At 41.1% G+C, this 13,540-nt stretch overlaps 1 protein-coding gene across 3 annotated transcripts in view; it reads left to right on the top strand.

The window, feature by feature from the left end:
• FNDC3B (fibronectin type III domain containing 3B) overlaps nucleotides 1–13,540 on the top strand; it is a 396,089-nt gene that overhangs the window by 80,283 nt on the left and 302,266 nt on the right. For 2 of the 3 annotated variants that reach the window (XM_089508837.1, XM_089508834.1), the window contains exon 2: nucleotides 6,334–6,490. In XM_089508837.1, coding sequence (XP_089364963.1) covers nucleotides 6,362–6,490 — 129 coding nt within the window. In that variant the 5' untranslated portion in view covers nucleotides 6,334–6,361. The remainder of the gene's footprint in view (nucleotides 1–6,333; nucleotides 6,491–13,540) is intronic. The other variant, XM_089508835.1, reaches the window with a different exon arrangement.

Here is a 13,540-nt window from a genome sequence, read left to right as displayed (position 1 = left end):
AGCCAGTTTCAGCTTATGGCAACCCTTATGATCTCTAAGAGGCCCAGACATCAACTGCTCTTCTCAGGTCTTGCAGACTCAGGATCATGGCTTCCTTGATAAATCTACCTGTAATGCAGTCTTCCTTTTCCTGCAGCCTTCTACTTTACCTGCCTCACCATATTTTCCAGTGAGTCATGTAATCTCATGATATGTGCACAAAACCCCAGTTTCAGTTTAGTCATCTCTATTTCTGATGAGAGTTCAGGCTTGACTTTAGCTGAACTTTATTTTTAATTTGGTGCAGGTAACCTTGTTATGATACTAGGAGAAAGGTGGGAATATAAAACAAACAAACAATCAACAAATTAACACATCGTTGAGATATCATGCATGTACTGACTAAGTGTGTATGTTATGGATACAAATACTATGGATGCAAAAATCCTGTTCCTTTAAAATAATGGTTCCATTGTCTTGTGTGGATAACATAGCTGCAGTATGGATTGCATTATTTAGTTAAGCAGTCAGAAAAATGTGTCCTGTAGGAAACATGCAGCCCCCAAATCCACTTTTTCAGCCCCCAGAGCTCACTACCAACCCAAAATTCCTTGTCAATGCCTCCTAGGAGGTTTAGGGAGGCAATTTCATCACATTTTGCCTCCCCTCTACAATTTTAGGCTCAGGAGAGGCTGTATTGTAAATGGGAAGTGAACTGGAGCTTGACTTCTGGCTCATTTCCTGCTTTTACAAAAATGCAACCCCCAGTCATTGCCCACCTTTATCTAGTTCTTTCATAATTGTCTCACCTCTTTTGAAATGAGGGAGTCGAGGTTCACAGTTAGAGCCAGTGTGGTCTAGTGGTTTGTGCATTGGACTATGGCTCTGGAGAGCAGAAACAGTATTTCCACTTGGCCACAGAAATCCACTGGGTGACCTTGGGCAAGTTACACACTCTCAGCCTCAGAGGATGGCAATGGCAAATTCCCTCTGAAGAAACTTGCCAAGAAAACCCCATGATAGGTTTGCCTTAGGATTGCCTTAAGTTGGAAATTACTTGAAGACAAACTCGGGCGGGTTACAGACGGGCAAAAAGGGGTGTGTTCATGACGTCATGAAGGTATAGCCTTCAGATGGCCCTTACCTGAATGCCACCATGAACACGTCGCCCGCACGCCCCAAGCGGGAAGAAGCGGCATTAAAAAGGTGCTGCTTTTCCCCGCTTCTTTTCTATATACTGTGCAGCTGAGCATCTCCGTCTATAAGCTGCTGCACCAGTATGCCAGAATTGCTACGCCGCTAATTTAAGTTGCCCATTTAAAAGCTCCGAGTCAGCTGCTTCGCATAATGAGTCGGGGTCCTGGAACATGCGCAGTTTGCACCGAGGCTCTAATTAGAGCGTCAGATGCCATGCAGATGTGGAAGCTGCAGCACAGCTGCACTCTATTTTAATGCTCCTAACCCTAACCCTAACCCTAACCCTAACCCTAGAGCAACATGTACGCATGCACTGCTAGAATTGGGGAAAGTTTGGAATTTAAAGTGAACCCCTACACACATTCCTGTGCCATTTTCACCTAACAATAAAACCCCCCTAAAACTTTAAATATTTACATATGTACAAGGGAGGTGATGGGGGATGGCAGGGGGACAGCGGTGGCAGCGGCGACAGCTGTGGCTGTGCATTGCAGATTCAGCAAGAGCGCGGGGACCAAAGGAGAGGAGGCATCCATGATGCTGGTGACACTGGCAACATGCAAGCGGACAAGGATGCCAACACCAGCTGATCACCAGCTGGCAGGAGACCACTATTGTTCTTGGGCAGGGCGAGGGAAAAAGTTTTAAAGGGGCTTGGGCGCTTTAAATGTGCACATAGGCTTTCTGCCTCCGCTGCTGAGCGCCGCAGCTGCGCATCCGCCAGCCGGCAAAAGAAAAAAAAAGCCCCGTTTTTGGCCGCCCGTGCAGAAGCTGCCTCTCTCTTTGCAGCATCCTGCGAGGTGGCGGTTTGGAAACTGCGGGTCAGAAACGGCCCCAGGTGAGGCGTCTTCACTGCCCCCCATGTGGAAGCCCCATCTCCTGAGCCACGCCCCCGGGGTGGGCGGTCTGGAGGCTCCGTATTCAGCAGAATACACCTCCAAGACGTCTTCCCCTGCCCGTCTGTATCCCGCCTCACTGTGGCCACATTTGGTCCCTGAGGAAGAATGTATGGCCTTTTAGGTCTGTTCCCACTATCCCTCAGTATTGCTCATGCTAGCTAGGAAGAATGGAAGCTGGAGCCCAAATATCTGTGTAGCCTCACACGTTCTCTTCCCCTCATTTATTTGGGGGTGTTTTTTGGGAGGTAGATAGGTTATATTATTTATATAATGAAGTGTTTTTATTTTGCCATTTTGTCTTGTGATTCAGTGCTAGTCCTTGTCTCTTTCTGTCCTTATCAGGATCTATTCCTAGCATCTCTGGGTGTGTCAGGAAGTCTAAGTGTGTTTGAAGTGTATTTGGTTACTGAAACATTAAGCAAGAGGATTGCTATTTAAATAGTTTTCGTGACAATAGCAGTTATGAGACAGAAAACCCACTATTTATAGTCAGTATTACTAGCCTTGTTTGTTAGGGCAAGGAGAGATGACTGTGTAAAAAGGGTGTTAATTGGCATTTGGGGGTGGTTTTGGCAGGGAAACAGTCTTGATACTGTGTATGTGTGCACACATGCATGCCTGTGTTTGAGAGAGAGAGAATTTTTAAAAACCATGTAACCCAAAATAATAGCACATATTCCATCTGAGTTGATGTTGCATACAGCTTTAGTTCTATTTGTAGTTGCCAAATCATTAGTGTCATATGGGTTGCAAATGCACTGGAGAAATAATGTAGTTTGACACCACTTTAAATGCCATGGCTCCATCCTGTGGAATCCTGGGATTTGTAGTCTGTTGTGTCACCAGAATTTGCTGGCAGAAAGGGCTAAATAGCCCACAAAAGTACATATTCCAGAATTCCATAGCATTGAGCCAGAGCAGTTAAAGCAGTGTCAAAGTGCATTAATTCTGCAATGCCGACATAACAGTGGAAGTGTGTTTATGTATGTGTGTGTGCATGTGCATGTATATTAATGCTTTGGGAGCTGACAGTGGCAGTCTTTAAATTCAAACGGCCTACATGTGCTGGACTGTGAGTTGACTGTGCATATTCAGGCCATGGAATTGGTTCCTCATTTGGACTGGGATGTGCCCACTCTACAGAAAAGGGTCAGATGGTTTTCCACTTACAAAAATGCGTCTGGGCGCTCTCCTCTGTCATCCATTGTAGCACTATGCTGGGGGGGGGAGTATAAGGAGTGGGCTACAAGGAGCCCTCCATGTGTCTGTGGCACCCTCAAACTCCTAACCCCCGCATTTTAATTTTCTTTGGATTGATTTTGGGATAGCTTTTTTTTTTTTGCCTTGAAACTGCCTCAAAGCTCCCAAAATCACTTAAAAAGGCAACAGTTTGCTAAACTAAGGCCCAGTTCCCCCAAACCTCCCAAAGCAGACAAAAGGAGGAAAAATCAGCCAAAACATCAACCAGAAGTGATATCAGGTGCAGGCAGGTATAATGTCCCCTTCTTTGTTCACAGTTGCCCATCTTAACATGATACCATGGACAAAATGGTGTTTGAGGGAAATGAACATAATGGATGCTCTCATTTGCCCCACCAGATGCTTCTTTTTTCCCTGGCACTGCTGACTGTCTCTCTAGCAAATATATCTGGAGTGTGCCCTCTCCCCTGAAAAATAAATAAATCTGGACCTGGCATTGAAAGAAGACACATTTGACCAATTGGCTATGGAGAAAGGAGACAGCAACCCTCTATAGTCACTGGATGTGTGCTTCTCCACTCAGCAGTGGACTCTTTTAAAATAGTTTTCAGGCAAAGCTGTGCCAACTTTGACTCATGGTATTTGCCCAACCATGCTGAGCGCTTTGCAGATTTCTTTGCTGTAGATTGGATACTAATATTCATTGCTTTGAAACTTTCCTGTTTATAACTATTTAAATGCTGTTGAATTTGCTCTCTAGTTGGGAAAATCACAGGAGAAAGGCAGGGTATAAAATAAATACATTTTAAGAAATAATATGATGAAGACAGAGCCAGTGTGGTGTAGCGTTTTGAATGTTGGACTACAGCTCTGGAGACCAGGGTTGGAAGATCTGGATGATTTATCATGTCCTTTATTGGTCATAGCGGCTTTACCCAGCCCTTTGCCAAACTTGCACCAGTATTTACAGTATTTACTGTAGCATTTATCCCAGGTATCTGTAAATTTGTTTGCTTATATGCAGGATTGGCCAAAAAAAAAAAAAAAAAAAAGAAGAAGAAGAATCAGGCAGCAGTTCTGCATCTATAGATAGATAGATAGATAGATAGATAGATAGATAGAATCCAGCAAGGAGAATTACTCCCAAATTAGGGTACATTGAATTATAACCTTAATTTAAAGTCAGAATGAACTGCAAGATAGTGTGTGTGGGGGAGGGATTGTTAGAAAAAAATGAGGCAGAATCCAGAAAATGAATGAAGAATAATTTAAGATGGGTTTTCTGTCATGCATTTAGTGTTAAAATTCCATGTTTTATCCAAAGCATTTCAGACTGTACTTGAAACTTCCTTTAGACTCTTAGTATCAACTGGCTTAATTTATTGATTCAGGTTAAATGGCCATAGATAGGGAAAGTGCTGCTTTTGGTTTATCTATCAGATGATTGCCATATGAAGCTAATTTATGTATTGCTTGTTGACATCTTGAGTTAATTTGAGCTGTTGTTTTTAAAAACCACATCATTTGATTACAGAACCATTAGGTATTGCATTATCAGTTTGACATGCCAATTGATTGGGATGAGAGTCAAATGGCAAAATAATTGGCTTAGGGTGGTTCTAACTGTTTGGAGCATATCCTCACTTCCTGGATCTACAGCTTGAGCTGGCAGTATTACGAAATTCTCCTTATTTCCTGGATTTATGTGAGCTAAGACAGATAAGTAGTGCTGCTAACAGAAAACTGGTAAATCTGTGTACAGGGAAGCCCAGACAATACATTGAAAGGCAATTCCAGCTAAGCTCAGAATTCAAAATTTAAAGAGAGATCAAAGCGATAATTTTATTGATTTTTGAATAACTATTTTGCTATTCATACTCCTTTTAACCAAAGTAGTCTAGTCTATACTTGGTTTATTTTGTTTTGCAGGAGTCCAGTGATGCCACGGAAAATGTCATCTGCTGCTAAAAAAATCAGCTAGCTTCCTGCAACTTTATTTTTGCTGTTTACAAACATGCCCACAAATTCTATTAGCTGATTGCTTGGGTTTTGCCCAGCAAAGTGTGTACCTGTCTGACACTAATTCTGCCTTTGCCACTACTGTTTTCTTACTTTTAAATATTGTCCTGATGGTAGTGAAACATTACTGTCTGCTTTGGAACACTGGCCTTCCTGATTAAGGATTGTGTCCCACAGGAGATTTTTTTAATGCAGAGTTTATATAAAAATACTGGATATCTCCAGGTTGGATCTACATATGTTGTCTCCTCCCCATGTTCATTTGGATCACTAACATTTACACTTGGTCCTATTTGGTTGGATCCAGTCAGATTCAAGTAATGCATAGCTTTGCCACAGTGTTATACATGCCAAGTAATTCCTATTCTAGGCAACTTGTGTGTGTCTAGGTGGTGGGGGGGCATTTTGTTACTCTGTTAAATGGTAGAACTAAAAATGCTTTTTAAATGTAGATTTAAGGGGCAAATAAAAATAAAGCAGTAATTTCACTGCTATTTTTGGCACTTTAAAATATAGTTGGGAAAGTGTGGTAAACCTAGTGAAATAATAGATTAAAAACAGGTGATAAAATGGGTCCTACTACAAAACTTACAGTGAATGAGTGCCTGTGAATTCTACCTGTATGAAAATTATGTTGTTTAAAAAAATCCACACAAATGGAATTATAGTGGTAAGGACACTGGGTAGAATGTAGTGAGATGAAGAAATAGGGAAAAAACCTTCTAATAATGATAGTAGTAGTAGTATGGGGATTTGATTGTTATTCCACTTGCAGCTTGCAATAAAAGAACAGTGCTTTCTTAGTGGTTAGGGGGCATCTGTTTGGAAGCACCATCAGGTTTTACTGCTGATCTGAGCTTGGAAAAGTTACTTTTTACAATTATAATCCCCATAATCCCCTGATAGCATAGCCATTGAGAGTTATAGGCCAAAACAACAACTTTTCTGGTCTCTACTGGTACTAAGGCAAGAATGGTTTTCCCAAATGTTATAATTATTTTTTCCCCAAAATGATTTCTCCCATTTTAATTGCTTTTAGGAGGTCTGCCCAGGAAAATTCTCCATGAATGTACGTCACAATGATGATGACCGACCAAATCCCACTGGAGTTGCCATCATTGCTGAATGGGGAGGTAGCCATGATGCCTCACTTAGTCAATGGAGACGGGACGCAGCAGGTCAGTAAATTTTGGAGGGTAAGATGTCTCTTTGATTTTCTTAAATGAATTTGGAATGCATAAACTGCAGCATTTCTTAGCAATATGCCTTAACAGCCTATGTCTTTGTGTGTCTGCTTCAGAGTCTGGAAAATTTACTTTCTTGGACTCAACCTCTCAGAATCCTATCCAGGATTTCTTGGAAAGTTACTTTTAAAAATGTAATTGGTTCTCTTATTTATTATGGATTTTACAAAGTAGCTTCCTCATTACAATCATGAAAACAAGTTACTTGTTACATTACTATGGCACTGCTCATTAGTTCCCCACAATTTTCTGTTACTGAAAGTTGCACACATGAAAAATACCTGCTAAAATAAAAATACCCCAAAGTAATACTATTTAAAAGTAACTAGAAATCATTATTCATCAAACCAATAAAGCAATTTTGTTTTTACCTCTTTGGTTATTTTTTGAAATGTGGCTTTGTGATATTATTATCATTCCAAAAATAAGTAATTCCATGTAACAGGATTAATTGTAATTTGTCACCACCACATTCTGGCCCTGGTGCTACATCCTGTGACATGGCCATGTTGGCTGGGAGATTCTGGAAGTTTTAAGTCTTAAACATTTTTAAGAGATACTTAAACATTTTAAAAAGACACTTGCCCAATCTCTGGTAGTTTACTTAAAAGTCAATCTCTCTAGATAAAATGGAACTAGTTCTCAGGTAACAAGAGAAGACTTCAGTCTCAGTGTGTGGGTATTTCAGCTATTTTGTCTTTCTTCATGGACAGACTTCAAGGCAGTATACGTTGGGTTCCCAGCAAGATAACTGTCATACAGGCCAAAACCAAACTCTGATCTTTTTAGCTTCAGGAATGTTACTGCACTATTTGCCTTCAGACCAGAGCCCTGAACAACATTTCTACATTAGGGTTCCTCACCAAGAGAGCACTTTATTTTTATTTTCTTCCCTTAGAAGTTTTACATGGCTAATTTGTGGAAGTGAGATATCAACACAGCAGTGCAGAAATAATAGAAAAACAAGATGGGTTGTATTGTGGGGATGGGGTTTGGGGGAATGAGCAAGGCCCTAATTTTGGAACATCTGCATTGCGTGTTTTTCCTTACACAAGCCTAGACTAGCAGATGGTCATTCCTCATTAAACAGAGATCAAAAAGGCCCTATTCAGTCTGACGTCAAGCCTTGCTTCACAATCCTGACCAGAATATTATTTATACTGCATAATCATAAATTGAGAGGATGAACAAGTAAAAGTGAAATGGATGCTGTATGAATTCTGTTCTATGAATCTGATGCATAGTGAAAAAATGTTCTCCATGATGGTAGTTTTGGCCTTTTCATAGGATCACCTCGTTGAGAGTCTGTTACTGTTGGTGTGGACAAAATAGCCAGGAATGCTATTCTTCTCAAAAAGTTAAACAGAAGTGTCATGGTTTCCAAAACTGTTCTGCAAAGGAACATAATTCTTTTTGCTGTAAAATCAAAATAAGTTCTGGCATCTGGTGGCTTCCATGTCGGTAGGGTGATGAGTCTGATCTTGGTTATGGTCCAGACTTTAAAGTTGTTATCCAAGGCAGTTATCCTCCAAATATTTTCAGAACCTTGTATACCCCTTTAAAATCCAGGCTAAAATGTTCTGCTCCATTGACAGGGATATGTATGTTTTGAAAGAAAGATGCTATATGATACGTGATTGGGATTTTTAATTCCACATCCCTCAGAGTTATGGGGAGCGGGGACATTAGGCCAAAATCTATTGGGATGTTTTGATAGGCTAACAAAGGTGCGTTACAGACTGCCTGAAAGCGGCAGTCTGCCACCGCCACCATTAGCGGCGCCGAGGAGCCCCAGCGGCCAAAATGTGAGGCTCCCCAGCGCCGCAAAAAAAAGCGCTAAAATGGCACTTCTTGTTGCGGCGTGCTAATGACGCCGCAAGGTGCCAATGGCGCACTCACAGCGTCATTAGCACCGTGCGACATGCAGACGGTAAGCGTCTGCTACATCAAGATGGCGGCGCCCGTGTAGAACGGGGGCCACCATTTTGTATGTCCCCAGGACGTACTAGGGTTAGGGGCGTGCGTAAAGCACGCCCTTTCCTAACCCTGCTACGTCCTGGGGACGTACTTTACGCCCGTGCGGAACGGGCCAAAGACATACTGTCCAATACTGTCTCCTCTGACTGACAGCCAGTGTTGTCAGAGTGAAAACTGGAGAGGGCTCCTGTAATGGTTGTGTAGAGGAAGTAATTTCAGAAGGTATTGCTTGCTACCAGGTTGCATGAAATTCCCTGTACTATACAACAACTAAAGGTGCAAGAGCCCCCTCCAGTTTTTACTCTGACAACTGAACTGCCATTTTGGCTCTCTGAAGTCTTTCTTAGTTCCTTCTCATCAGAATTATTTTTAAAAAAGCTAGGCCAAGAATTAAACCCTGGGACTTTTCACCACAGTTTGGAAGTAATGAGTTACATAAACATAATTTCATTTTTTAATCCATACTAGTGTAGTGTAATCCCAACTACAGTTAGTACCAACCACTGACTTAACTGACTTAATCAAGTTGACTTCCCATTGATTAAATGGATCTTGTTAGGGCTAACATTTGGATTTAGGTCATAATTATCCATGATACCTTACATTTGTGAAGGGATTGAGGAGTAAAGGCACAAAAGTAACATTATGAGTGGGAACAAAGTGACTGTATTGGCATAAGGAGTAATGCTTCCTTCCAAAAGGCATTTTAGGGGTATTTTGACAGCAGATTTTCAAGTTTCACATTATCTTGCTACTTCCTAAGTAACAAAAAGCAGCAACAATGAAAACCCTCTCAAAGAACAGTGTAGTGGAAGACACTGGAAGTTACTTTCAACATTTGACAGGGGGGAAAAAAAACAATAGTAGCAGCTAATGAATTACCCCCTAAAAACCACAATTATTAATGGGAACATTTTTTTTTTAAAAAAAACCCAACTTTCCAAGCTCCAAGCAAAGCATGTGCTGTAGCACTGACTCACAGCTTGTCATTCTGGTCTCATTCATCTCCTGACCTTTTGCAGCTGCTTCTGTCGAATATGGTCCAAGAGTCCTTTTTCCTTCTCCACCTACCACCAGCTGGCTTTTAAAAAAAAATTCAAGCAACTTCTCCGTGCCTACTGAGCTGGATGTTGTTCAAAACAAAATCTAGAAGTTGGCCAATGAAAACAAGTCTGTGCCCAGCGAGCCGACATCTTAAGTAAGAGAAGAAGCACATATGATGATAACATGCAAATATTTAAACTTGACATATTGGTACTAAACTGCCATCTTTGGTACTTAACTACCATCTTTGGTATGTTTTAAATGAACATGCTTAATGTTTCTTGTGAAAGAAACAACAGAGAGAGAAAATTCTAACAAATCTCAGCTGCTCTACTTGAGAATAAACAAACTGAATCAATCCAGGGATGCTGCTGCTAATCTGTGGTGGCTGTTTAAATTGCATTCTTGGACACAGTTATTCAGAATAGTTCCAAAAAATCACATTATTAAGGTTTAGTATAATGGGAATATAGAAGATGTCATGGAGTAGAATCATTCCTTGTTTTGGAAATCTTTGTGCTAAAAGAAACACCTGTTTAGAAAGGACTTGTTTTTAATTCTGTCATCATTCATGAAGCTAGAATTATTGATTACTGAGCTATGCAAACTTTCAGTGTCACATTGAAAGCCTCATTTGCCTGTTATTACTCAAACAATTAATAATTGCTGGAAGGAGAGAATGAGCCGCAGTATTACAACTGGGCTCCAACCATACTTGGAGAGAAAAATCACAGAGGTCCAACCAGGGTTCAGGAAAGGAAGAGGCACTAGGGATCACATTGCAAATATACAATGGCTAATGAAGCGTAGCAGGAAATTCCTAAAGGAAATCAGTGTGTGCTTTATAGACCATAGCAAAGCTTTTGACTGCATAAATCATGAAAGGCTATGGAACGCCCTTAAAGACATGGGAGTACCAACACATCTGATAGTCCTAATGAGGAATCTGTATTCATGACAAGAGGTTACTGTCAGGACAGAACATGGAGAGACAGATGGGTTCCCAATTGGCAAAGAAGTCAGACAAGGCTGCAGCCTAGCACCCTGCCTATTCAATGTATGTGCAGAACATATTGTAAGGAAAGCAGACTTACACATGGAAGAGGGAGGAGTAAAAATAGGAGGAATAAATATCAACACTCAGAAATATGCTGACAACATACTAGTAGAGAACCTCACAGACCTGGAGCAACTATTAAGGAAGATCAAAGAAGAAAGTGCAAAGGCAGGTTTACTGTTGAACATTAACAAAAGAAAAATAATGATCACAGAGAACTTACACACATTCACACTAGACAATGAGGAAATAGAAATGGTAAAAGGGTTCTCATAACTGGGATCAAACATTGAATGGTGACTGCATCCAGGAAATCATTAGAAGTGTAAGAATGGGGAGGGCAGCTATGAAAGATCTAGAAAATATCCTAAAATGCAAAGACATATAAGTCAGCACAAAAATCAGAATCATACAAGCCATTGTATTCCCTATTACTGTGTATGGATGTGAGAGCTGGACAGTCAAGAAAGATGATAGGAGGAAAATAAACTCATTTGAGATGTCGTGCTGGGGAAGAGTGCTCAGGATTCCACGTACAGCCAAAAGGACAAACAAATGGGTCCTAGAGCAGATCTATCCCTAGAAGCCAAGATGACAAGACTTAGACTGTCATACTTTGGTCACTTCATGAGGAGGCATGAATAACTGGAAAAGACAATAATGCTAGGAAAGGTGGGGGGAAGTAGAAAGAGAGGAAGGCCACATGTTAGATGGACCTTATTAAAGAGACCACAAATATCAGTTTGCAGGAGCTGGGCAGAGCAGTAGAGGACAGGGGGGCCTGGACATGTCTCATCCATAGGGTCACCATGGGTTAAGATCGATGTGAAGGCAGTTAACAACAACAAATTACAGGTGCATTGGTTCTTTCCATCCCATTGCTATACATGTCTTGGGTGGAATATGCTTTAAGGGGTGATGTAAGCTTACTTCAGATCCTTGTACTTTCTGGCATCTCAAATACTGTGGGAGCTTAATAATAAATTGGGATTGAGGTCAGTTTCATAACCCAGCCTTTTTTAAAGTTCTTAAGAGAGACCACACCTGTAAGATCTTTTTCTTCTTTTAGTCTTCAAATGAAAAGGCAAAAGGTGCTCAACCTGAGGAAAATGGAGCAGAGGACAGAATAGGGGAATTTCAGCACAGAATAAGTAAAGAGATAGTACAGGAATACCTTGTTAATCTAAATGAATTTAAGTCTCCAGGAGCAGATGAACTACATCCAAGGGTATTAAAAGAACTGGCAAATGTAATATCGGAGCCATTCGCAATAATCTTTGAAAACTCCAGGAGAACAGAAGAAGTCCCAGCAGACTGGAGGAGGGCAAACGTTGTCCCCATCTTCAAAAAGGGAAAAAAAGAGGATCCAAACAATTATTGTCCAGTTAGTCTGACATCTATACCAGGAAAGATTTTAGAGCAGATCATTAAACAGAGAGTCTGTGAACATCTAGATGGCAATTCCATAATCACAAAAAGTCAACACAGGTTTCAGAGAAACAAGTCATGCCAGACAAATCGGATCTCTTTCTTTGATAAAATTACCAGCTTGGTAATGCTGTGAATATAGTATATCTTGATTTCAGTAAGGCCTTTGACAAAGTTCCCCATGACATTCTTGCAAACAAGCTTGTAGAATGGGGGCTAGACAAGGAAACTGTTACATGGATTTGTAATTGGTTGACCGGCTGAACCCAAAGGGTGCTCAACAATAGCTCCCTTTCATCCTGGAGAGAAGTGACCAGTGGGGTCCCACAGGGCTCTGTCCTGGGTCCAGTGCTATTCAACATCTTCATCAATGACTTGGATGACAGAATTGAGGGCATACTCATCAAATTTGCAGATGACATCAAATTAGGAGGAATAACTAATACTCCAGAGGACAGGATCAAAATTCAAAATGAGCTAAATAGACTAGAAAGCTGGGCCAAAGCTAACAAAATGAAATTCAACACGGGGAAATGTAAGGTACTGCACTTAGGGCTGAAAGATAAAATGCACAAATATAGGATTGGGGACACCTGGCTGAATGAAACTACGTGTGAAAGGGATCTAGGAGTTCAAGTAGACCACAAGTGGAACATGAGTCAACAGTGTGACACGGCAGCTATAAAAAGGCCAATGCAATTTTAGGTTGCATCAATAAAAGTATAGTGTCTAGGTCAAGAGATGTAATAGTGCCACTGTATTCTGCTTTGGTCAGGCCCCACCTAGAATATTGTGTCCAGTTCTGGGCGCCACAATTCAGAAAGGACATTGAGAAACTGGAGCATGTCCAAAGGAGAGTGACTAAACTGGTGAAGGGTCTGGAAACCATGTCCTATGAAGAACGACTTAGGGAGCTGGGGATGTTTAGTCTGGAGAAAAGAAGGTTAAGAAGTGATATGATTGCCCTGTTTAAATATTTGAAGGGATGTCATATTGAGGAGGGAGCAAGCTTGTTTTCTGCTGCTCCAGAGAACAGGACCCGGAACAATGGATGCAAGCTGCAGGAAAAGAGATTCCACCTCAACATTAGGAGGAACTTCCTGACAGTAAGAGCTGTCCGACAATGGAACACACTCTCTTGCAATGTGGTGGAGTCTCCTTCTTTGGAAGTCTTTAAGCAGAGGCTGGATGGCCACCTGTCAGGGATGCTTTGATTTGGATTTCCTGCATGGCAGGGGGTTGGACTGGATGGCCCTAGCGGTCTCTTCCAATTCTACGATTCTATGATTCTATGAAACTACATTGTGTGAATGAGTGAACAAACATTGCTGTCACATCAAATCTCCCCAATATACATTCATCGTATCCACACAAACAAATGGAAGGGTCTCTAGAATTGTTTGTATTAAAGTCTGCCTGGAAAAAGGATAAGCATGAATACCCAATAGCCTTTGATACCCTTTGTCTTATGTTGCAGCTTCCTTCTCTTAATTTTC

Source organism: Sceloporus occidentalis, unplaced genomic scaffold, assembly GCF_023333645.1.
Source record: "Sceloporus occidentalis isolate IW3139 unplaced genomic scaffold, rSceOcc1.0.p SCAF_2, whole genome shotgun sequence".
In the NCBI taxonomy this organism is placed as follows: Eukaryota; Metazoa; Chordata; class Lepidosauria; order Squamata; family Phrynosomatidae; genus Sceloporus; species Sceloporus occidentalis.
This window is presented reverse-complemented; position numbering and strand designations above follow the sequence as displayed.